Below are 25,487 nucleotides of genomic sequence, written 5' to 3'. Positions count from 1 at the left end.
TCCCTGAATGGCCCCAGAATGAGAGAGAGAGAGAGAGAGAGAGAGAGAGAGAGAGAGAGAGAGAGAGAGAGAGAGAGAGAGAGAGAGAGGGATTTTCTCTTATAACTGATTGACACTAGAGCATTCACAAAGGCTAGCAAATGGATTATTATTCATTAAACTAAGACCTGCGCGTGAAAATAAATTTTGAGCATGTGAATTGTGAGCTAATAACTTCATTATAATAAAGTAATCCGTTTAGAAATGGGTTCATTTCACTGTGGCGAGCCAACGGTAGAATTGTTTGTGAAAGCATAATATACCACTAATTCTATAATGTGTTAACTATACAGACTGAAGAGGCCTGTTGTGCTGGGTGCTCGTCAACTCAGTAGGGAGTTAAGTGACTTAATGCGCATGTTTGCTGCTCTGCTTTCTGACCTTCAAAGTTTTACATATGAAAGCTTGATGCATATAGGCCACGTATATGACTTGCCTAAAAGGTCTGATCGACAAGCTAACTATGCGACAGCGTTGTTAGCTTGTAGATCAGACTTTTTTGGCAAGCGACACCGTAGTACTGCAGGGTATAAATCAGCCATCAGACAGACAGACAGACAGAGCGTCAGGAATGTGCACACACGCTAATTCCACGGAATGCCCGCATTGCATTTGCGGCCACCCCGAGGCCTATACTTGCTCCGAGGGTGGACACTCCTTTGTGGTCCCTTGTTTCAAAAGCAGGGCCTGTGACACGCCAAGTTAAAATGACACACTCGTTTTTCAAGGGCCAGCAGTTGTTGCTCCAAGTGGCAGGAGAACCCGTCCATCTTTCCCCTCCTGAAGACAAAGGTATTTTGAAAATGGCCACTTTTACATGGGTCATTCTCAAGATAGAAAAAAAGTCACCGCCATTTAAAAGTAAAACTTTAAATTGCCGTAAAAATGAAATACAAGTTAAATTAAAGCAGCACAATTTATTCTATCCTGCAATGGATGAATTATGTAAATAGCTACGTTTATTTAAAACGTTTTTGTTTTGTTTGTTTGTTGTGGCGTGACAACTCATATCTGCCATTGCCATCCATCTGTGACCAAATGGTTTGAGTTTAAAAACACATGTTGGTGCCTGCTTATTCATTAGTTACAAAGCAAATGGAGATCAGCAGACATTCACTCAAACACAACAATCCTACTAATACAGCCCAAACACCCCCTGCAACTTTACACTATACATACATTGAGTTTAACGTATAGAATGTCAGTCTATATGTTCTTCTGTCAGCCCCAAGGGCCCTTGGATCTCCATTAGTTGATACACAGTAAAACACTAAACTAATCTATACATTTATAAGTCCAAGAGTGTTATAACTTATAACCAAATGCATATCGGAGTTAAATGAACACACACAGACTGACACAGTTGTGCTGTGTAAAGCCAAATGGACTATACATATGCAGGGTCAGGAGCGGCAGTGGCCCCGTGGCAGAGGACACTCACTCAGTAGACATTTAGGCCTTAGAAAATGACTAAGTGAAGGAACCGTGCAAGTGCAACAGCCTCACGTCACGCCCGCACATATCCCTATATATATATATATATATATATATACCTATACTGCAATAAAATAATGACGCTCTGGGGAATACTGTTAAGCACGGCTCTATGTGCTCCCTGCGTAGGGCGAGCATGTAAATTTCCAACTGCACTTATCAACACCTGGGCGTATAATACGAGCCAGGAACAATAGCCACCTGTTAAGACCATCATATCAGTGTGATCTCTGGTGGTGTTATGCTTCAGGGCGCACCGAGGCGTCGCTCGCTTTTTTGGGGGCGAGTCCTTGAGAGAAAAAAAGCGAAATGATAAAGTGAACCGGGGAGTTTTTGCCGTGACGAAATGGAACCACAAAGAGAGAGAGAGAGGCGCCCCCCGCCGGGGCGGCGACCCCCTGAAATTCCTGGTGTTGAGTTGGTGATGTTTAATGCATAATAATTCTGGCTACTCCGTGGAGGCTTGGAGAGACAAGGGTGAAAATGAGACCGCGGCTCTAATAATATTAGGCTACTAATAAAAATAATAAGAATAAAGTAAAGGCACACAATGATGCAGGTATTAATCCCAGCATGCCTATTCTGGGGGGAACGCTGACCAAAAATAAGACATCTATACACTACAAGCTCACGTATTCGTGAGTTTCGTTGCAACGCCCTGTGAGCTTGTAGATCTCGGCTATTTTTGGTGGAGGGATTTTGATGTAGAAAAAAAGCAGTCAATCAGGTCAGTTTGACTATAGGTTTCGTTTAGTGGTTACAAGTTTTCATCTCACAAAGCCCGGATTCCATATTCAATGCGTTCATTTCGCCAGTTTGTTGTTTAGTGTGGCTATTTCTTTGCTGAGTTTGTGCAATGCTACTGTAGTTGGTAGCTCGGAACGGCATATAGGCTAGTTCAATCTAAATGCAGGAGAACAGCAAAGCCATTAGTCATTACAGCCTACAGGCCCTGGCTGGAACCCACTGAATAGAATGTAACCTATTTTACGTCCATTCTCAAAATACTAATATTATAATAACCAACTCTAAGGCTATTATAGGCTATACATGATATTAATTAAATTATTGACACAAAACTAAAAAATACGGCCAACAATCATTGATGCACGTTGCTTAAGAACAGTAACGTGCACTAAATGTGCATTATAGGCTAGTTTTATTTCTCAAATGACAATGGACAATGAATAGACTGAAATATGCTTCGTCGTTTACCATAAGTTTGGCAAACTTATGGTTGACCGCGGAAGTGGAGCGTAAAATGTATTTCTTAAGTAATTTTGCTACTTGTGCCAAGTTAGAGCCTAAACGCCTCACAGTCACATATCCTCCCCTGCAAATAGCCTACCAATAAAAAATATCTTACAATTCATGATCAATACACGATGTAATGAAGCAATCTAACAGGATTTGTTATCCAAGTGTGTACAAATGTAACCTGATGGACGCGCAGGGGTCCATTTGGTTACATCTGTATACACAATTGGGTGTTAAATTAACACTAAAAGCGGCCGGGTCCTTTGTAGGCTATAGGACTCAATATAGATTGTGAATACACTGAATCTGCTCTTCTTGAGAAATGAGCCCGTCAGATTAATACACCCTATAACACACACACACACACACACACAGGCCTACACAGCAAAAAAAAACCTGCAGTGTTAATTTAACTCATGAGAGAGACCAAATGTAACCAAATCGACGCGTATTTGTACAACTCCCGGGGAGATATACAAATTCACATTATAACACAGTCTTTTGTTGTTTAGGCTACTGTGTGTAGGGCAGGCCCGAGCTCATACAGCAACATGTCGCTCATTCATGGATCTCCCGGGGAATAGAAAAACGCACCCGTAGCCCTACAAAATACAAATAACACACTCTTTACCCCTTTTACGCTCAAAAGGGTTTCATTTTAACGCAAAATAAGCCTTTGCGCGTTTTTGGTGCGCAGGGTGCATTTTTATATTTGTATATATATATTTGTCCAATTGTCCCTATGCCGTTCTATCGGCGTCTGTATGTATGTAGCCTACGTGTGTGTGCATGCGCGTGCGTGCGCGCAGTTGTACTTACTTGGTATTGGTCGTGTTCCAGTAGATGGACTCCAGAATGATCGCCCGGGACAGATTCACCTTACACGATATGAACAGTACTCCTAAATAATAGCAACAGTATCTCCACAGCGACTCCCCCATCGTTGCGTGGTCTGCACAAATCCCCTCTCCGAACGATCCACGGCGAGCTCGTCACGTTCAGACGAGTCTCCCACAAAACCAAAAAATAAATAAAAACAAAAAAATCACTGACGATTTCTTATATATCCCTGATGATCCGGTTTGGTTGGTTGGTAGTGGAACGTGAACACGCGCACGGACGGGGCACCAAAACAAAACAAATAACCCGCCGTTCAGACGTAGAGCATCTCCACCACAAAAAGAAAAGAGAAAAAAAAGCACCAGAACAAACGTCGCTCCAGAGAAAGGCGCCTGCGTTTCTTTTACAGAGCTCCGCGCTCTGCGGTCACCAAACCGACCCAAAGACGCACGGCCGCCGGGGCGCACTGGTTCATTGACCGGGAGAGAGACAGGGAGAGAGTGTGTGTGTTGTGCGTGTGTGTGCGTGTGTGTGAGAAGAGATCCGTTCAGAGCGCTGAATTGATCGGGTACATTCCTCAGAACGATGAAAAATAGACCCGTGTCCTCAGCTCCGTGGGTGTCCACTCTAGATCAAGAGAAGAGTGGGGAAAAAGACGCAACGTATTAATCCTTTTTCCTTGCGTTATAGTCCGGATCGGAACAACCAGCCAGCAGCAGTGTTGCAGGAGCCAAATCCAAAGTGCGATAAAGAACAGAGCAGCAGAGATGGAGAGAATGGCACAATGATGATTCCCTCACCGTTCGCTCTCAGCTCTTACTGGCGGAGAGGAGCGACACACTGGCGGCGGATGGGCCGTGGATGACAGCGACAGCAGCGGCAGGAGCAGAAGAGGTGGTGGTGGAGAAATGAGGCGAAAACGATGGGAGCGGATGAGGAGGCGAGAAACTCATAAAATGGTCAAATGTGGAAATGAAAGAACGAACTAAGCGAGACTGGATGAGAGTTCTCATACTACAGGGTCCTCCGTATCCCGTCGCAGGAAAAGAAGCGGTCGCGGATCAATTCAAAATCCCGCAGATCCGAAGCTGGGGAAAAAAGCAAGCCGTTTTCAAACGCAGAGGATGCTGGCCGGCCTCACTCACACACTCCACACACCAAAGTAACTGCAAAAGGATCCAGGACTGGGGGAATATTTGCTTTACGCACAGGCTCCTCCCCACGGCGCTCCCGATTGGCCCTGTTGGATGGAACGCAGCCGTCAATCAAGCGGACAACTAGTTTAACAATTATTGGCAATGCTGAATGAATGATACGATATGGGGGGGGGGGGGGCTGAGCTGTTGAGATAATGATGCAGAGATTAAGTGACTAATTGAATAAACTTCATGATGTGCATAATTCAAAGTCATGCATATCATGGGATATGCGTTCATTCTCCCTCCGTATCAGTTTTATAGGACTTAATCGAGTCCAAGCTAAAGAGTATGCATGTTATTGTATGTTAAGTTGACGTGAATTACGCCATAACAACAATTACACATTAATGAACTATTAAATCACTTAAAGAAATATGATGTGATAGGCCTCCTCTAGGCTACTGATTAAAACACATAGGCCTAAAATGCGAAGCAGATTCATTACAGCTCTGAATATTATCCAACGACCGAGTAATTACTGATAGACCCATAATGACAGCAATGAGAACATATCTGGTCCCATAAGAGGTGTTCTGCTGTTATTCAGCAGCGTCTCCATTAGGCTCCACAGTGCATGCTGCTGCATGCTGTTCATCCGTGGGCTAAGAGTGCCCACTAGCGGCGAGCCGCGACGGGGCAAGGTTAAAACACTCGTAGATTTGTAATTTTACATACGTTTGTGGTTATTTAATTTATTTTTTAATTTGTATTTTATTAATTGAGAATGCAAATGTTTAGTTTATATTATGATAAATACAAATAGAGGCCATAGTGGATGTTATACAATTAAAATAAAATAAACTGTCCTTGAAGTTGTATACATTTTAGAGTGGGACTAGTAGGCTATCGGCCTTTTATGTTTATCTTTTTGTTATTTTTCCGGTGTTATTACTGCCTACTTCTGACAACCCTATAATTATTCATATTGGGCTTATAGATCAAAGGCTGTTATTGTTATTCAACCATCTAGGTCTATCTATCAATTCCACTTCCTCCACTGTGAAATTAATCTGACTGGCCTTTAAAAAGATAACGGTATCTTTGTAGAGTTGAAATAACACATCGACACGAGCTGAAAGGGCACTTTATTAGCAGTCTCTAATTTGATGACCCGTCGGTGGCCAAACACACGACATGACACCCCTGTCCCTCCACCAGCCCAGAGATCACAGGTGATAACAACGGAAAACGTGCGAAGTCTTGACACTTTCAGACCGCTTAATTCAATCAGGTCTTGTTTTTTATAACGCCGCTCGGTGTGTATTGTGCGCCTGTGTGTTTGTTTAAGCTGATAATCAGTAGCGGGACAGCGATAATTGAAGGAGTGTGTGTGCAGTGCTTTTGGGAATAAACAGGGAAAGTGTCAGGACACCCGGCAGAATTACCGACCAAGATGTTGATTGCAGTTCATTACATGAGTTCAAATGAAAATACAGTTTATTGGATTAACTAACTAAATGGAGGGACTGGCCTTAAAACTTTCTTTGAGGAAGCAGGCTGGCCCTGCAAAAAGCTACTGCAGAAGAGAAGCCCTCCATAATAAATAAATCAATATGCTAATAATTTCTGCTCGACAGGCTAATGATTGCCCTAACGCGTCCTTCCTGAATATATGAGGTGAACTGGAAAATAAAATAAAATAGCAGGCAGGCAGGCACGCGCGCGCGCACACACACACACACACACACACACACACACACACACACACACACACACACACACACACACACACACACATACACGCGCGCTCCCACTATAGACCCGTGAATCCGTTCAAACAGGATACAGACTGAAGAGTCAGCAATATTGTTCCTTAATGTTAAGAAACTAAATTACTATACAACCATGTATGTATGCAATGATAATGATAGTCTGTTATGTGAAATGTAATGTTACCGTAGACATTTAGGCCATAGAACAAAGGGTATGGCTATATAAATAAAATAAACGAGAATTTTAAACAATATGCCAACATGATTTATCTATAGGCTAAATTGTGAAATATGTATAATTATTAGCCTACTGTCCTAGTTAATGGTTTAGTTTATTTAATAATTATTATTAAAAATAACCCCAGCTGACAATGGGTTAAGTTGGCTACTTACTTGAAATACTTACTTTTGTATAAAATACGTTATAAATGTATAGAATGAGTCAGAATGTGTTTCCTCCATTTTTTTAATATGTATTCCGAAAAAAGAACAGAAAAAAACTTCTTCGTTATAGCCAAAATGTTTATTTTTCTACTTTTTCTTCCATTTTTAGCTAAAACAAACAACAAAAACTTCATAGCACGGTGCATTGAGTCACATGCCTACCTCTGGTTCTCCAGTTGCGGGTAGCGGCAGCGGGTCGTTGCGTCCCGGGTCTCGGCATCAAAGGGTTCGTTCCCTGGACAGCCTCTCTTCATTCCCCCCGGAGGCCTCCGGGAAAAAGCAGCTCTGTCGGGAGCGCCAGGCACAGACTGGGCGAGGAGTAGTTGAACAACTTGTCTAAAATGTGTTGGATTATAGCTGGAGAGAAACTCTATATTTAAATAAATACAAGTGGTAGGTCTCTATATAAACTCGACAGACTTCTAGATGCGACTGCCTTCTGAATCAGATAAACTTTGTCTATAGGCGGCTATCCACGGGCGTTTGAAATAAAGTGTAGCCTACTTTTTAACAACACGCGGAACAACTGAATGTAGCGTAAACAACCTATAGGCTATCCGCGGGTATTTAAGGAATATATATTAAAGTACTTGGGAAAGAGAGTCCAACTTGTCAGCAGCTTCAGCCCAAAACCTCAAACGCCACAGCGTTAAAAGTTCCACTGAGGATACACTGTTTATAATAATCACCCAACTCCCTGCTTTCCAAACCCTGGAAATAACTCAAGTTTAATACCAAAGCAGAAACCCCCACCCTATAGCTGAAATTAGTCCAATGTTAGCTGAAATTATTATTATTCCGGTTAAGTCTTTTAAGTTGACATTGACAGTTGTAGAAGTAGGCCTACTAATATTATTTTTCTTCCCCTTTTTTCTTCAATGAATGTCCTGTATTCAAAATGTAGTAAAGTAAAGTATAGCCTATAAAAATAATGCACAATGCTCATTTCACAGACATTATTGGAATCCAATTACTAATGCACTCATTTAATGCAATGTTGCAGATGGTAAAGGTGGGGCTGATTTTAATTACTTTGTGCTGCTGGCAGGCAGGCTTAACATATAATGCATAATTCATCTCTACAAATCTTTTGTATTACTCATCTAAATCTTCAAATAACTATAGGCCTAAAGCTGTCAAATAATTGTAGTGGTCAAAAAAGGACAATCATAAAATATGTAAATACACAAAGTAGAATTACCTAAAAAAATACATGAGTAAATGTACTTCAGTTACTTTGCAGCACTGCTCATGACTCAAACAAGCGTGCATGTCAACGTGCTGATACAATCTTAATACAACGTTGCCAGGACTTCCATTAAACTGCAATGTCACAGATCGCATCATTGACCGCGAGATATTTGTGTAAAGGAGATCGGATTCACATGAAGCGTCAAGCGTGCATGGCCATCTTTAGACCTATGATGAATAACAAGCCTTCATAGTGAAGAGTCGAGTGAATTAAGGCAATATTATAACCACATGCAGATAAGATATATAGAACGTAAGGTCAAACGACTTCTGTACAGATATTTAACGGTTTGCTATGAGAGCTGCCAAATGTCAAACACAGAAACCTTTAGGGATACCTCAGTTTCTTCACAAGTTCCATCAATATCATCAATCATTGTCAAATTGTGGTCAAGTAAAACAATATGACAATACTTGATACAAATATGGCACCACATGCTACCGTCTAAGTATCAACCCAAATGCCATATACTACAATAGAATTGGAAACGTTTGGAAATTCTCCATTTAATCAAGACAACCCTTCATTACATGTGGTTAAAAATTGTTCGTAGTGTATCGCTGACAAGTTGTATAAAAACAAAATACACCCGAGAATCAATTTATACCATGTTTAATTGCACAACTCTAATATTAAACTATGGGAAGTTTCACAATGTAGTATAGGTACTTATATGTATAGCATAATGTCTTTATATTGTGAAAACAACTACCTCTAACGGTATGTATCATATCATTGCTTTTGGGCGGAAACAATGTACATCCAAAAACTCTTTTCAGGGAATGGAAATAGTGTTCCAACGGTTCCAATGTAGTTACAGTAGTCACAACTCAAGCAGTTATTCATATGTAGTCTGTAAAACCCAAACACTTTCAACCTTGCATCCTCGAGAATGTCTTTGTAGACAAACAAAAACAAAATATAATAGGTCAAAATAGGCCCAAAAAGCCAGATCTACAAGCTCACAATGCGTCATGTTGCAACACTGCATGACACAGAGTCACATGACAAAGACATTATAACATAGGCAGGGCTGGAAATACAGAACTTGTGCACAACAGAGATGATACTCAAAAAGTTAGGTAGAATCCATATTGGCCCCACACACACACACACACACACACACAGAGAGAGAAAGAGAGCTCAGTGACGCGCATTCAATGGATTTATTGGTGAATTGTTCAGTCCAACAAGTTGGGGGCAAAATTACAAGACAAATTCAAAATTCTCAGAAAACGAAAAATAAAATTAAACTGTATACCTACCTGAGGTCAGCCTGCAAGTCAAACACACACAAACTCTCATGCACACACACATACACACCGCTGACCTCCTCACTGTGACACAATCCTCACCTTACCTTTGCAACGGACATCCATTACCAAACCAACACCTATCAGAAGTTAACCACTTCAACCCTATATACTCAGTTGACCGGGGTCCTCCAGGGCTCAATATTAGGACCCTTCTCTTTTCCCCCTCTAAACGAAAATCTCTACAACGAAAATAGCCAATCAATAAGTTCACAAAGAATCACGACGAGCTCATCGATCGGCTATTTTCGCTGAATGTGAGCCTATTCCGACCTAACCCGCAAAAGGGACGCTAGGGTTCAAGTGGCTAACAAACTACACCACAAACTAAACAACACGGGACCCTTTTGGTACAATTCACCCTGGAGTCATTTCTGATGGATCATTTTCTGTTTTTTACCCAAAGACTTTACAGAAAACATGATGCTGATGTTGTTGCTCGGTGAGCGAGCGAAGGACCTTTTTCCAGTCACTGCATGATCATTCGGGTTGAACAGCACATCACAGCAAGGCTAGCATTATTATTACATCATACAGGTAACGTTACCTCTCTCGCCTAGGTAACCCAACAAAGCCCCCAAAACGAGACACGCAAACATCCCTGTAGGTGTGGACAGTGTGGGACTCGGACCCTGGGTTTGACCTGCATCGAGCCAGTGACTGGCTTCGTGCTCACATGACGGCGTTTCCTCTTGTGGAAGAAAGAAAATGTTTAAATTGGGAGGGAAAATCTATAGGAGAGTTGCATTTCATAATGAGTATGTATATTTTGTTCCATTTGGAACAGGATTAGACTACGTGTCCGATGGGTCTAAAAACCGTACAGAGGGCACAAGCTACCTTCAAAGCAGTCCGAAACTCTCCAGACTGCATTGCAACTCTGCATTTCCTTTTAATTTTAATTTTTAATAATTAAAACACTTATGACCTACATACTTTGTTGTAACACGAATATTAGGCCGTCAACAAGCCCGTCTACGAGCTTTTTTATTGCTTGACTATTGTTTTACCAGTTTAGAAAAGCCAGGTTGAAAGTGGTTAAAATGCACAGGAGGAACAAACCCAGAAGCCAGACGGCCCACACTGACCATCGACAATGTCTCAAAAACCAGTCCAGTCCAATGCAGCAGCGTCTTTACTGGCTTGTGGGAGAGGGAGCGACACGTAGCAGGTACTGTGACATACGGTGGCTCATTTAGACCAAGTAAGACCTCAATGGGATGGATGGGGGAAGGGGGGGGTAGGGGGTAAAGGGTACAAGTAGAAGCCTTCTACACCAAAGATCAAAGTTCTTTAAAAAATGTAAAGTAAAACAAGAGAATAAGAAGCACAAACTAGAGTCATGGTGGTGTGGGGGAGGGGTGACGAGGAGGACCTGCAGCACAGTGAGGGGGGTGGGAGGTGGGTTTTGTTGGGTGAGGCCCTATTCGGACCAGCGGCGCAGCCATTTTCCCTCAGCCTTCCTTCCTTCTGCACTTCCGAAAACGAAGCGATTCCAGCGTTCCAGAGAGGAGAGGATGAGGACGACGCTCCAGGGTGGGGCGGTGCTTGGTGGGTGTTGGTGGTTGGACGGGGGGGGGGTTTCAGGGTGGGGCAGGGAGCCGGGCGGGGGGGGGTCTCATTCCGTGGCCTTCAGGGAGAAGGACAGCTTGGGTCGGGACTTGCCCTTCCCCAGGATGATTTTCTGTTGCTCTTTCTGCTGCCGCTGCCGGTCCTGCTCCAGCTTCATGCGCTCCTCGTGGATCTTCCTCTGTTCCTCCACGATACGCAACTGTTCCTCGGCCTGGACGACACAGACACACACGCACACGATAAAAGCAGTCATTTCAGAGAGCCCAGGGCCAGATAAGGATAGAATGGGTGTATGTCATTCCCAAGCCAATCTTTTAGAGGAAACAGCAATTTTGGTTCACTTAACGTCCAAGCACACGATCTACAAGAGCTTGTAGATGTGCGACGCTGGTACGCAACCAAGTATACATCCGGCTTTAGGCGAGTGAGTACCTGGATGTTATCACGTGAACCAAATCAAGCACTCCCTCCTCGTCAATCATCACGATGAGGGTGTGGCATTTGTGGTTTTGGCTTGGGAATAGCAACGCACAGACAGAACAGAACAGAACACCCCCTCTAAGTACCCACAAACTACCAGGCTCTCCAATAACACAGATTTCTCTCTGGGTCTCTGTTGTTCACCACAGACTCAGCTTGGACAAATCAGGCCTGAATCAAATAAACATGCCTTTCAAATGAGCACCAGGGCTGACCTCAGGCCTCAAGTAGAAACTGTTCATTGTTGAGCGCCTCTGATAAGCATCAATAGCAGGGCTTCTCTGCCAACACCATGTTAACACAACGCATCGAAATGACTGATAATCGTGACATTCGCGCGTGTATGTATGTATAATACACATGCGACGTGCGTGAGTGCACAGCACATGCAGTTCCAAAAATATTTCCCCCCTTTGTACATTATGAAATTCATTGTGTGCCAAGTTTTTAGGCATAGCATGTTCTCATTTCTCACTTCTCTCATAGTATTAAATTGAACATAATAATACAAGAGCACAAGCATTTACTTTGTACAATGACCAGGCCAAAACTATTAAATGCCTCAGCACACAGCGCATACTGTATCTGTGAAACATATATGAAAACTATTTTTCCAGTATGGGGTTGGACTACGTGGATTAGGTAAATTGTGGTACAAGGTGCTGTTCATTATAACAGTGGTTCTCAACTGGTGGGTCAGGACCCACACATGGGTCGCAACAAGACGCTCTGACTGGGTCGCGGACAAAGAATAACTTTAACAGAAGAATATTGGGTTATTAAATGTATACCAGGGTTTTTTACTTCATCATTGATGCAAAACCAGGGACCTGCTGCCAAACCAACAAAGAACCACCGTTTTATTGGTTGTGAAAAGTGCCAAGTTACACTTCAACAAAAACAGTCATTTGTGGGATTTTAACTGGATGCCAACTAGAGAAGTGTATTGCAATGGACAAAAGAGAGAGAGAGAAGAAAAAAGGTCTCATCCCTGTGCTTACACATGGAAAACAGGCTTTTAGGATTATTGACCATATATTTCGATGTCATATTTGCAACGGCAGCAGATTCACCACCAACAGATTTGGGCTAACCAGCGGTAGCTATTATCAGGGATGTGATCGAAGGCACCGTGCAGAAAGCAGCAGTTTGAGGGATGTGAATTTGACTCAAATGGAGGGAAAATGTCCCCCCAAAAGGGCACACCGTAGTTTTGTATGAGTGAGAGCGAGACGGATGGACAGAAATACAGGCAGACAGAAACAGAGAGACAGACAGGAAGCCAAGAGTCGTGCGTACCAATTTGGCCTGAGCGTCTGCGATCTTGCGGTTGTTCTCCTCCAAGATTTTCTCCAATTCCTCCCGTTTGGACTTTTCTTCTTCCTGGATGGACAACACGGTGCTATGTTAGCGCACGAACAGGTTACAGCCTCCGCATGCACACGCACACACACACACACACCCAACCTCTTTGACGACACACGCACACACACTAAACAGCAGCAGTCAAAGTCTCTCTCACAAACACACACACAGGCGTACGTATATAAAAAACTAGTTCATTCCACCGCAGAGAAATGGCTTTAACCTCTCTCACACTTGACCACACTCCAGCAGACTGCCAGGCTTCTTCTCAAACACAGTAGGGGCACAGACTAGAGGAAAGGGGGAAATGAACCCGCTACTCTTCTCTTATGTTATTCATTTATTCCTCCTGCTATTGGTCACAGTAGCCCCACCCTCCCACCCACACCTCAGGACTATGACTGACTTACTATTAAAGAAAAATCTTTTTTTATATAACTGGGTAGAAGCCACTCGTCTCACTCATAAAAAAGGACAGAGAAGAAATGACAGACAGGATACATAATGACCAATAAAAACATCTTTGTCATTTTATTTTGTTATCATCATCATTATAATAAGCAAGAGCAAGGAAAAACTAAATAGGGAAAAACAAAAAAAAACAAAACAAAGCTAAGTACGATTAAAAGAAGGAGTGGAATAGTTTTGGCTCACCAATGCACGTGTATACCTACGCATTTTCCTGTGCCTGTGTACCTACACAACTGATGAAAGCATTCGCCATTAACCAGATGAATATTTATTGACGGGTCCAGACAGTGCTGCCCCCCTGCAGAGAGACAGAAGCGCTCCTGGGGCGGGCGGGTGGGTGGGTATGGGGGTACTCTGCCATACCGCGGCCATTCCTCTGCCTTAACTCTGATCTCTGTACTGTTTATACCTGCAGGCCCAGCTCGCATTCTCTGCTCAGTTCTGTTTTAAGTCTCTCTTCCTTTCTCTAGAGCCGCTCGGTGCCCAGAGTGTGTAGGACAGTAACCAGGGGAGAGGGGTGGTGTTTGGCCACGGTCAGCTGCAATATGGGGCAGCTGTGTGTGTGTGTGTGTGTGTCAAGGTTATCATAGCTGTGTAACTTAAAGTAACAAAAACTAGATTTGGACAAAAACATTTCAGTTAATACAATATTATGGAATTATCATTATTTGTGTTTATAAAAACTAAAATATACCCGTTTCAAGTGATAGTTTTACATAAGAAATAAAATAAAAGTATCACGTAAAAACTAAAACTACGCATTTTCAAAAACTTTGCAATGCTATAGTAACCTTGGTGTGTGTGTGTGTGTGTGTGTGCATGCGTGCGTGCGTGAGAGAGACAGGGGTGTATAGCTGTGTGTGTGTATGGGGGGGCAGCAGTGTGTGTGCGTGTGTTGAGGACAGCAGTGTGTGAGTGGGCGAGCTGGGAGACTGCAGGCTATAGCTCAGTTCAAATGCTCGTTAGGAAGGTCGCAGCATAAAAACACAAAGTCTCGTGTCAAATTAAAAACATTCAAAAAACAGATTACAGAAACTGACATGGAACCGAGCCGCAGGCCTGAAGGAGAAGAAAATGATGAGGACAACATAGCACATTTGATTGTCTTCAAAATAAAAATGTGTTAGTTTGTCACAACGCAGCAAAGAAATATTAGGACAAAAATAAATCTATCAATAGAGTTAAAAGACACTGGTGACCTTTCAAACAGGAAACAGAAGTGTCCTGCACCATCCTTGCGGATGCCTTCGATTAGGAACTTCTCAAAACAAGAAGCATTATGGGAGGGGAGGGAAGGGGAGGCTTGGGCAGGGCGGAAAACTAAAAAACAAAGAGGACACACTGTCAACCTTGAGTATAGTATAATTTATATAATTTCTTGTTTGCTATTGAACGCACTGCGGTGAAGCCAATGGATGATAAGCTTCCTATTCCATTAGAATAAAAGAAAAAAACTCAACAACTCTCCCACTGCTTGTTAGCTGTGGGGAGGGGAAACTCATGCGTTGGGAGCACATTTCTCACCACATTAGTACCGAGTCACCGGCTGCTCCCTGGGCGAATCGGGGTCACTTTGCTTTAACAGCGCCTCTCCTTCACAATACTTTAATACTGTAGTGTCAACAAACGTCTCTACATATGAAGGAAGGGGGTTAGGAGGGTAACAGAGGGGGGTTCCCCTCAAACACCTGTCTACGTCTATTCTAGTAGTATTACAATCTCAAACGTGACAAGCTTTTGAGCAACGTTTAGGAGGTGCTTTGGATTTACAATCGGAGAGAACCGCCTAGGATGGTACCATGAGGAACTCCCTTTATAAAAAGGGAAGAACGAATCAATTGAATATGTTTAGACAATAAAGCTAAGATGATTGCTGAGCTTTTTGGGATGTTACAGGAACCCCCTGGTGAACCCTTAGTCTTCAGTGTAGAACAGAATACAGAGCCATAACCAATGTATAATATAATTCTAATATGTAAAATTGCTTTTGACCGTTTAAGGCTAAAGCCAAGGCCCTGACTGCTCACTGCTGCTTGGACAGCAATTACATCCACAAATACATGTATGCTTCTACAGTAACTAAAATTGTGTCTATAACTGAAATTTAAAAGCAGTGATTTCTAAATGCAAGTAATAATAAAAAAAATGCCACTAGGGAACAGACATGGACTGTAGAACATTGTCAACTTATGTCTTTATTACATATAAAAAAAGACGCTTACATATTTAGCAAAAATAAGAATCTCAAATGTAGAAGACGGTGATGGAAATGATGGAAAGAGAATGAAGTTGGTTAAAGTAACTCAGCCATGGTCAAACTTGAGATGGGGGGCAGGGCCTGGGGGGATGGGGAGGGGTGTTGCTGTTCCACTATGAAAAGAGTGGCCAAATAGCTGCCTTTTACCCAAGAAAGGTGCCTCACCAACAGATCATTAACACCACTGAGGCTGTCATCAATTCTGAGCGATTATTCCATCAAATAATCGAGAAGCACATTTTGAATACACAGTTAATTAAGATTATATCTACGTAATAGTTCATACTATTTAAATTTCAATATATCGCCTTTAGGAATATATGGGACGATAGAGTCGTAACTCCTGTATCGTGATAGATATGGGACGATATTGAGTTGTAACCCCTGTATCGTGATATATATGGGACGATATTGAGTCGTAACCCCTGTATCGCGATAGATGTTTCATAGATTCTTGTCGCTATACAGCCCTTGTCACCATCACTATACAAATGCTGCAAACCTTTTTCTGTGGCCGTTCTAGTTCGACATGGAAAATTGTGCAAATGGTTAATTTTGGAATCCAGCCAATTCAGTATCCACTTGCCAACATTCACTAGCGCACTTGCGTAGAAATCACTAGCCATTTGTGGCAACGTTTCAGCCCCCCTCACCAACACAGTGAAACCCGTGCCATGGCTGGGCTACAGTCTGAACAGAGAAAGAGGGGACACCCTCCACCACAACCACAGCCGCCCAGAGACGGGGAGCTGGGCATGGGGGGGGGAGAGGAGAGAGGGGGGATAGGGAGGGGGTTTGCCATTCCAAACGACCGAGCGTTACCTCTCTGGCTTTCTGTGCTGCAAGCTCCGCCTGGCGCTGGCGCTCCAGCTCCTCCAGGAGCTGGCGCTCCATAATGCGCTTGGCCTCCTCCACCCGCCGCAGCACCTCCCGCTCGATCTCGTCCTTCCTCTTCTCCAGCTCCTCCTCCACGCGCTTGGCCACCAGCTCCTCCACGCGGCGCGCCGTCTCCTCCTCGATCAGCTTCTCCTCGATCTCCTGCTGGCGGCTGGAGGAACGACACCGTAGAGAAGGCAGGAAAGATAAGACAAGGGAAAGGTCCATTAGAAATCAACGAATGTTTGAATTCATGTGCAGAGTCTAGGGGTCTGAATGCACCGTCTATAACCCATTTTGACATGAGATCAGATTCTAAAAATGTCTTCTACATCCTGACAGTTTTCTGAAAAAGCTATGTTTCTATGTCAGTGGTTCTTCGATTTTTCTAAAATAGCAGACCTACAAGCTCGTAGCGCGCTATGAGCTTGTAGATCTGCTATTTTTCAATAGCTAAAGCATAACATAATGCTAACACCAAAAGGGTTCCCGCCCAAAATGGGATAAGCACACAATTTGATGTTTATTGCTGCACTAAAAGGACACACCTATAGGCTGAGGTGGCGCCTGTCAGTGGGGGCTGTTCAACGGAAGGAGTAGGACAGACAGAGGTGGTACATCCTCCCGGTGGATGCTCCTCACTGGCAGGTGAGCCAGTAGGGTAAAACAGCAGACACAGATATGTGTGGAAGGAAGGAATTCATTGGGAGAAAAAGGGGTAAAAATTACAGACAACTGATATGCTTAATGTGATTGTGTTGGGCTGCCTGTTCTCACTAGAGAAGTGGGTCACCGTCAAATTGTCTGGTGTGAGATTAGCTCTGTTAAAGAATATAAACATTATTTAAGAGCCGTACATGCCAGGCTGTCATCTGACAAAGCTGGTTAACAGCAGCTCTTCACAGTAAACCGTTATAGTCCACTACTGGTTTTACCAAGGTGCGGGCTTGTAGTGAAAGTAACACGTCAACTCACCCCTATAGGAGTCAATGAGCCAGTGAGAGCTGACGATAAACTGAGAGGCTTCAGCAGGTGTAAGTCACCTGTCATCCTGTCAGACAGCATGTAAAACCATTAAAATGTTACTTTTTTTTTTTTTACAAAAGAACGATAACTACCTGAACCCAAAATGTGTTAACTAAATAATATAACATTGAAACTAATTTAATAATTTAAACCCAATTTTATCTTTTGGCTATTTTCAAAAACAACACGCATCTTGTACAGAGGTACCCGACATAAAAATGTTTTCAGATGGGGGTCCACGGCCAAATACATTAATTAATTTGAGTGTCCTTGACATGAAAACATTTTTGAGAACCACTTCCCTACAGGAGTGAAAGAGCCAGTCAGCGACCATCAATACTAAGGTGTAGGTAAACAAACTGTCATCCTGTTTCCCCATTCATAAATGCTTTTAAAACTGTTTCCATGTCACTCTCAACAGGAAGCAATTATTGGGGGGGGGGGGTTTATGTTGCCACATTGCTTCTGGCACTAAACTACGAAACACACAAAGCCAAAACCACCTCTTTCCTCCGTGCCTCTCTTGAAGGTTAACCTTGGTTTGGAAACCAGAGCACCTGGTCTGTCCCAGGTCTTCAGAACGTTCTTATCTCCCAAGTGTCAATCTCTATATTTTTACATTTGTATGGCTGGTTAAGTGGCCCCATGGCTACGATGCAGTCAAAAGGACGGTACACACCATTGGGCCAGCCTGCCAGGTGTGGGTCAGTGTGCGCGCTTGGGTCTCAGATGTCTCCTGTGCCTCTGGCTGCCTCTTTCTCTCTCACACACACAAAATGGCAGCTTCCACATTAGACTGATATCAACTGTCAGTGAGACAATGAGAGGGTTGTCGCAGTAACCGGTGACGCTCGCTCTAATGTTTTAAAACATATAAGTGGTGGTGGAGGTCATGTGGCCTGTGGCACACATGTCCACCGGCACCTAGCCTATGAAAAGCACAAGCCAGGGGGGCAAAGGGCAAACATGCCCTCCTGAAATAACCCCCCACGCCAGCACTCCTCAATATGCTGCCTTAAATACTTTTTTATTTCACCATTTCAGCCTAACTTCATCACTTACACAATTAAGTGATGGGCAGATAAAGATGAATGGATATGGATAGAACACTGATAGATGATAAAGCCATCGCCAAATCTGACCTAACTGTCCCAACAGGGGGCAGTTAATAAACCATAAAAAAGCATCAATCGTGGTTAAAAATGTGTGTTCCGTTATGCATCCACATAAATGTTGCCTCAATCACGCTAATGATAACAGATACCATTACCATTATATAGGCTTCTATCCCTGTAGGCCTGTACTCAACAACATTGCACCATATAGCAGCTGCATTCAACTTCAAGGCACCTACAGTATACCTACAGTAGGGCCTAAGCTAAATCAAATACATGGTATACCATCACCTTTGCAGTTTTATATGGGCAGGGTGTGGATGACAAAGCTTTTGCAACAGATTTACACACACACACACACACACACACACACACACACACACACACACACACACACTTATTTATTATATATATATATTCTATATTCATTATATATATATATATTCTATATTCTATTTATATATATTATTTTGATCCCATTAACAATAAATTGATTAATCAGAACCATCCCTACTAAAAATATAGTTTTTTAACAACATTCAACCTAGCCCTAATCAACGCCTATTTGGCATGGCATTATTGTAAATATTGTGTACACATTTTCTGAAATAGCAAACATCAACAACCTCTACTAGCTCACAACCAAGCCCTCCAAGGCTGGCCAACGTTGAAGCCGCCGAGCCTACTGTTCAAAGCTGGAACTGCAGGCGGGCCTGTGCATATAGCACGAGGAAACCCTGCACAGCTGGGGTTTAACATTGAGCGCTCGTTTGCACTTCCGCATTTGCCAACTAATAAGGGAGAATTTGCTTAATGTGTTCATAAAAGGTGTCTGTCTACAGGTGTCTGTCTACCTTTCAATTTGTTCCAATGTGACCGCTGCTGAAAGTTGGGGTACCATTAACAACCTGCAACCATGCAAAATTCTGCATGTGATGTGTCAAACTAGGGGGGGGTTCATGATTATGCAAAACTCATGCTTGCAAATTGCAAAGTATTCAGAATCATGAAACCCCCTAGTTTGACACATTACATGCTACTTAAAGCATAATGAAATTTAGAGATGTTTTTTCAAAACGTCCCTGAGTAACTTCCATTGAACTGAATAACAGGGGGCAGGGCTGTCGCTCCCGGTCTGCTATCCATCCTTTATAACTATTCTCAACACATAGCAAGGCATTATTTGTGAGCTTCTAGATCCAATGCAATTTCTGCTAAGAATACAGGTGTGCTTTGAGATATTGACTTGGGGATGCACACGCAGATTAGACACACCAACAGACAGACAACAGCGGTCGGAAATGCGGTCAAACATGTGCTGCTCCCGTGCTTGCAGTTAGGTTAATAGGGCTCGAGGTAGGTTTTCGGTCTAATGACAGTCGGACTAAAGCCTGTATCCACTGACTTGCCCATTGGTGTGCCTTGGGCAGTAAAAGTTTGAAAACCACTGATAAACCGTGGCTGTCCAGCGCGGTGTTTCTGTTTTGGGAACACTTGCTGAGACCGCCAGTTTACTCTGCAGCTGCAGCCTTAACAGTAGCTGACCCTGTTGTTTGTTGGCAACAGTGATTCAACACTGCCGCTCTCCCGTACAAGATTAATGGAAATGTGTGTGAAAGTCTTATGCTTTAGTCACTTTCCCATAACTAAAGGTGCAGAAAGAGCAGACGTGTGCAACAGAAAGTCAAGCAAATAAGGCCAAAGGGCCTGCAATTTAGATGAGTTAAGTATGATAAAGAGCAGGGGTCCAGTTATCGGTACAGCCGATGATCGAATGAGTCCACCACCACACTCTAAGGTAGTAAGGTACGGTTTTGTAAGCTGCCTCCAATGTACAGCCTGCAGTGCAGTCTTATTGGATAGGGTGAACTGCGAACAATGACAGGAATAGATAAGAAAAGCTTGGCCAAGTTAACTCACTAATTTGTCAAAAAGGGCATGAAGTCACAAAACTCAATAATTTCTCCCTTTGTTCACTCACAGTTGACCTGACACTATTTGAGATATTTGGTTTTGTCCATATCGCAAAGTCCAAGCCTATGCATTGAATTCACAAAATAATGACAACAGACAGACAATGTAGCAGACCACACAGCAACTATCCCTGGAGCACTGTTCTTAAATACCAGATGAGAACCGTTTCTAATGCAACCTGTGATCTGCATGTTCTCTTAACACGGTATTGCCTTGTGCCAATTGTATTACAATTTTGACGCCTTTCTCGGCCCCACCCTTCTCCCATGTGTTTAGGATCCAAGATGGCCGCAGCACCAGGAGGGGGTGGCCTTACTGGGCTGCATCCAGTCATTCAAGACACCAGTCTTGGGTTTGTCTTGTGTCTGTGTTTAATGGCCGCTCCAATGCATTTCCAATGGAAGCCCATATGGTTTGACCAAACATTTTGTTTGATGCGGGGGAGGGGGGCAGAACACATCCATCAAAGCTGTCAAGTCAAGTGTCAGACACAAGGCAAGTGTCTTGAATGTAGCTCAGTAAGGGCATATGTCGACCCCGCCCGCTCACCTCTGCCCCACCCCCTCTTGATGCTGTGGCCATCTTGGATCCTAAACACATGGGAGTGGGCTGGGGCCGAGAAAGGCCCTTAATGGCTGAGGCAGAGACTGGGAATTCTACAGGTGAGGCCGTGAGGGGAGTCTGGACAACCATGTATCTGATCATCTGACCGACTCAAGGCCGGACACTGCACTCCGTGTGGTGGTGTGGAACGTGTGTACTGTGAAATTTGAAGTCGTGGGGCAAAGGGTCCTTGAGTTACATGGATTACAGACGTACGTACACACAGAGACGCAGTGCATTTATTGTAAGCTAAATAAATGCAATCTAAATTGATTCAACTGATTAACCATTTAACACACTCTAATTTATAACTTGTCGTACAATGGTGGTGTGCATACCTTGCAGCTCTACAAGCTCACAGTGAGACGCATTTGGGAACTTGTATATTAGCTATCTTTGCGACAATTTTTTTTTCTCCAATTTCATTAAAAAAAAAAATGATTCGATGGGCTCAATAAACAGCTGCTCTCAGTGCAATAACGATAAACAAATAACCCCAAGATAACTTTAGATTGTGAAATCCTGAAGAGAAGCCTGTCAAATAACATTAATCTTCCAGCTGTGTACAGTACAACAGGCAGCTTTAGCTCAGCTCGTGGTCATGGAACGCATGTACGCTTTCCTTTATTGAATCTAGTTACCCTGTAGTGGCAACACAGGTGACCAGACCCCACCTGCATGACTGCAATGTGCAATCACTGGAGACTGTTTAGGGTAGGACAGTGCAATATATTGATACATTGTGATATCATGTTGGACTACGAGATAAAACAAACAAACAAAGGACTTCACCATCTGATTTGATGTCATTTGGATAATTATTTATTTTGTACGTCTCTAAATGTTATGATGAATAACATTGTTGTAAACAAGTGTAATACTTTATGGTGTTGTCCACTCAGTTAACAGTTTTTGTATTGAGTTGTGCTTGTACTGTAATTCTGCAAACTGTTAATATCAATATGAAACGTTATATTTCTGACACTGACACTGTTCCATTTGAAATATCCACATCTGTCTGCTTTGGTAAGTGATGGTTTAGTTATTTGCAGGGCTTTGGAAAAGATCCCTGGGGAATGTTTCGATAAACAGAGCATTGACATTCCTCAGTGGAGGACTATTAACGTTGTATTTATTTCTACAATGTGGTATTGTAATTTTTAGAGTGCTTCTTACACTGCTGGTTATTGTGGTAAACACGTGGTCACGTCCTGCTGATGATAATTAACAAGATGCACAGATGTGACCTGAAGTGACCGGATGCAGGTCTGTCTGTTCTGCAGCAGCAGCCCAGTCTGCAGAAGGCTAATGTTAGCACGATAGCATGCTAATGTTAGCATGCTAGCAACCAGGTGAACAGGCTGCGACTCAGCATTAGCAGGTTAGCATGGAGGCTAAAAGCGTCAACACTCACATCTTCCTCTGTCTCTCCATCTCTGCCCTCTTCTCCTCCTCCTCCTTCCTCTGCTTCTCGTCCAGGGCGGTTCTCTTGCTCAGCGTGCGGCCGAACATGTCGATCCTCTCCGGCGGCGACGCGGGTCTCTCCGGCACCGCCCTGCGGGAGGACGGGGCCGCGGTGGTGGACCGCGACCTCGACCTGGACGCGCGCTCCCTCTCCCTCTCCCTCGACTCTCTCCTCTCCCGCCGGCTCCGCTTCGACTCCCGGGACTTGGAGCGCTTCTTGGAGGGGCGCTCCTTGTCTCTGGACCGGGAGCGGGACCGTGAGCGCTGCTTCTTGCTGTGTTTGCTGCTCTTGGAGTGTTTGTTGGAGCGGGACGAGCTGCGGCTCCGCGAGCGGCCCATGGTGGTGCTGCTGCTCTCCGACCCGTTTAAATGAAACGTCCCTAAACGGCTGATATGTGCGTCTGTCCGGGGAACGGGTGGTTGTTACGGCCGTTAGAGTTCGTTATGTGTTGCTATGGAGTCGGTCAGTTGGATAAAACGTCGTTGTATTGCAGAAATACTCATTAGAATCAGGTTGTTATTTAGTCCTGGTAAGTTGCGGTAAAGAAAGATGGCGGATGGTCAGATGGTGGACCTATGTTCCCAGCATGCACCGCGACTCGTTGTTTTCCGGCTGCTCTCGGGATTACGTTCGTGAACTGCCCTGTCAGAGGCTTTTTCTACAGTCAGAGGTCTCTGCATTCAGACATTTCTGCATTCCATACAACTAATTGACCAAACAACTGTTGTCCGCAGACCCCCATCTGAAAATATTTTGTCAGGGACCCCCTTACAAAATGTTATTATTATTTTTTTAATAGTAGACCAACAAGCTAGGTTATAGAGTGCCTGGGCTGGGACCCCTTCAAGGACCCCTGGAGGTCCCCGGACCCAGAGCCGTAGAAGAAGAGAGTCGCGACACGATTTGATCTCGCAGCAAAGCGGGGTGCTATGGGTTATAGTTCCAAACATTGTAACTATCCCATTGAGATAGAATGAGCACTTCCGCCATTATTACAGTGAGAGTCAACGCTGCCCGGACCGGACCCCACCTTGAGAGCCACTGCCCACATTTATAAAAGTATAAGACCTCTCTCTCATACACACATCACACTCACACAGTGACATATTATATAATTATATAAAACATAAACATTTCCGACTGAGACGAAATCTTTGGACTGACTAAAGATTTAATATGATTTAAAGGGATCTTTTAAAAATAAATAAATCATGAAAAAAGTAGGCCCTCAAGCATTAGAAGGACATTTTAATTTCATTTTCCCCCACTTATTTTATTTGAAAGTGAAATATTCCAAATATTTACTGATATTCATAAAGATATTTTATTTTCAGGCTGCCAAATCATTTATGGCAAGTTTCTGAAGGGACCTCCAAAATCTGAATGGTCATTTCAGTTTAAAAGTTACTAAGTTATTTCATTCAACTCTTAAGAAGGTCTTTCTGACTGAAGGGTTACTTCTGTTAAAAAGTCACAATGCAAGAATGTAGTAGGTGGAGATCGAGAAGAAAGGGCAAGAAAACCTGTAGTTCAAGTTAATTGTCATTCATGCAGGGTTTGATTTCTTAAATGGAAAAAGGAGGGGGGCATTTATTTAACCATTTCAGCACTATACTGTGCAAGAAATAACGAAAATAGTAGATATACAATCTCACAATGCATCATGATGCAATGTATTGTGACATTCCAGTTTGGCTATATATATGTTTTATTTTTAAGAAAAAAAAGTTAGAAAAATCTGGAAGCCAGGGTTAACTTTTTATTATTATTAATGGTTAAATTGTGATATTATCATATATTAACATCAATGTCAAACAGTAATTTTCCAAAATTAAATGGATGTATTTTATTCAGGAGGACCAAAAGCAGTGGCATGATTCCCCCCATTCGCCCAGCTAATCAAACCATGCATGGACTACCGATCAGGGCGCTAACACAATATTTCGCCATCACCAACATAGAATATAATAGGTCCTCTCCTCACTAATAATCATGATAAAATGTCACAATTTATTCTACTCCGTCTGTGTCTCATAGGAGGGCCATGGGCAGTTCAGAAACCCGTCCACCAGTGAAATCATCGTTAGACAGATTTCTTTAAACAATATTTGTTTACTAAAATGTTTAGATTTTTATTATCGTGAGAACGATGGCTTCCATTTTCGCACTGCAACTTTTCAGGACTAGAAAGCCTGCAGTTTCTATTAGCTTGGATTCCCCATCGATGATGGACGGGTTTCTGAACTGCCCACAGCCCTCCTATGAGACTGAGTGGAAAAAATGGTGCCCTTTTTTCATGATTATTAGTGAGGAGAGGACCTATTACATGAATATGGGTTGAAAAGTGGTGAAGAAGTCCTTTAAGCTATATGTTATGTTGCATACATAACATATGTTCATTTTTAGATTTTCTTATCACAGGTTAAATTAAGAGCTTTATCTCAGTCCATAAATATAGTCACAGCGACATCAGATAACACACCGATTGGCAGAACAAGGAGAAACAAAACCCACAATTACACAATCCTGTACCAAAAATTACCACTCCACTCTGGCAAAATGAGCTCATTGTGATGATGTGATTTCCGGAGCTCTGTTCCCAAAAATAGACTGCTATAAATGTAAAGAATAACATACTGTAACTCAACGGCTTGCTGAATCAACCTGAAAGGTCACAGCACTGCATCTAAAAAGTACAGAAATACTTTCGTGAGAGTGAATTTTTGTTTGTGA

General features: G+C 43.0%; 2 protein-coding genes across 3 annotated transcripts in view; both read right to left on the bottom strand.

The window, feature by feature from the left end:
• The window catches only part of efnb2a (ephrin-B2a), a 29,239-nt gene extending 24,444 nt beyond the window's left edge, over positions 1 to 4,795 (bottom strand). The window contains exon 1 of the mRNA XM_083777472.1: positions 3,610 to 4,795. Within this exon, the coding sequence (XP_083633598.1) occupies positions 3,610 to 3,731 (122 nt within the window). The 5' untranslated portion in view covers positions 3,732 to 4,795. The remainder of the gene's footprint in view (positions 1 to 3,609) is intronic.
• A 4,589-nt stretch (positions 4,796 to 9,384) lies between these two features.
• On the bottom strand, positions 9,385 to 23,304 carry LOC310867129 (arginine and glutamate-rich protein 1-B-like). Of its 2 annotated transcripts, XM_083776948.1 has the most exons (5): positions 22,704 to 23,304; positions 17,120 to 17,212; positions 16,518 to 16,743; positions 12,902 to 12,985; positions 9,385 to 11,333 (listed from the first exon to the last, which is right to left on the bottom strand). In XM_083776948.1, the coding sequence occupies exons 1-5, from the start codon at positions 23,090 to 23,092 to the stop codon at positions 11,169 to 11,171; spliced, it is 957 nt and encodes a 318-aa protein (XP_083633074.1). In that variant the 5' UTR covers positions 23,093 to 23,304; the 3' UTR covers positions 9,385 to 11,168. The 2 variants fall into 2 exon arrangements, with proteins under 2 accessions (XP_083633074.1, XP_083633075.1); XM_083776949.1 differs by lacking the exon at positions 17,120 to 17,212.
• Between the last annotated feature and the right edge of the window lie 2,183 nt (positions 23,305 to 25,487).

This window comes from Protomyctophum parallelum, assembly GCF_964188405.1.
Source record: "Protomyctophum parallelum genome assembly, chromosome: 11".
NCBI classification, from domain to species: domain Eukaryota; kingdom Metazoa; phylum Chordata; class Actinopteri; order Myctophiformes; family Myctophidae; genus Protomyctophum; species Protomyctophum parallelum.
Note: the sequence above shows the minus strand (reverse complement) of the source record. Positions and strands in the feature narration are given on the sequence as shown.

Coding starts and splice junctions, on each gene's coding strand:
- LOC310867129 (XM_083776948.1), bottom strand. CDS start 23,092: ATGGGCCGCTCGCGGAGCCGCAGCTCGTCCCGCTCCAACAAACACTCC. Junction 16,744..17,119: donor GGCGCCACCTCAGCCTATAG/GTGTGTCCTTTT, acceptor TCGTTCCTCCAG/CCGCCAGCAGGAGATCGAGG. Junction 11,334..12,901: donor CAGACGCTCAGGCCAAATTG/GTACGCACGACT, acceptor TGTGTCGTCCAG/GCCGAGGAACAGTTGCGTAT.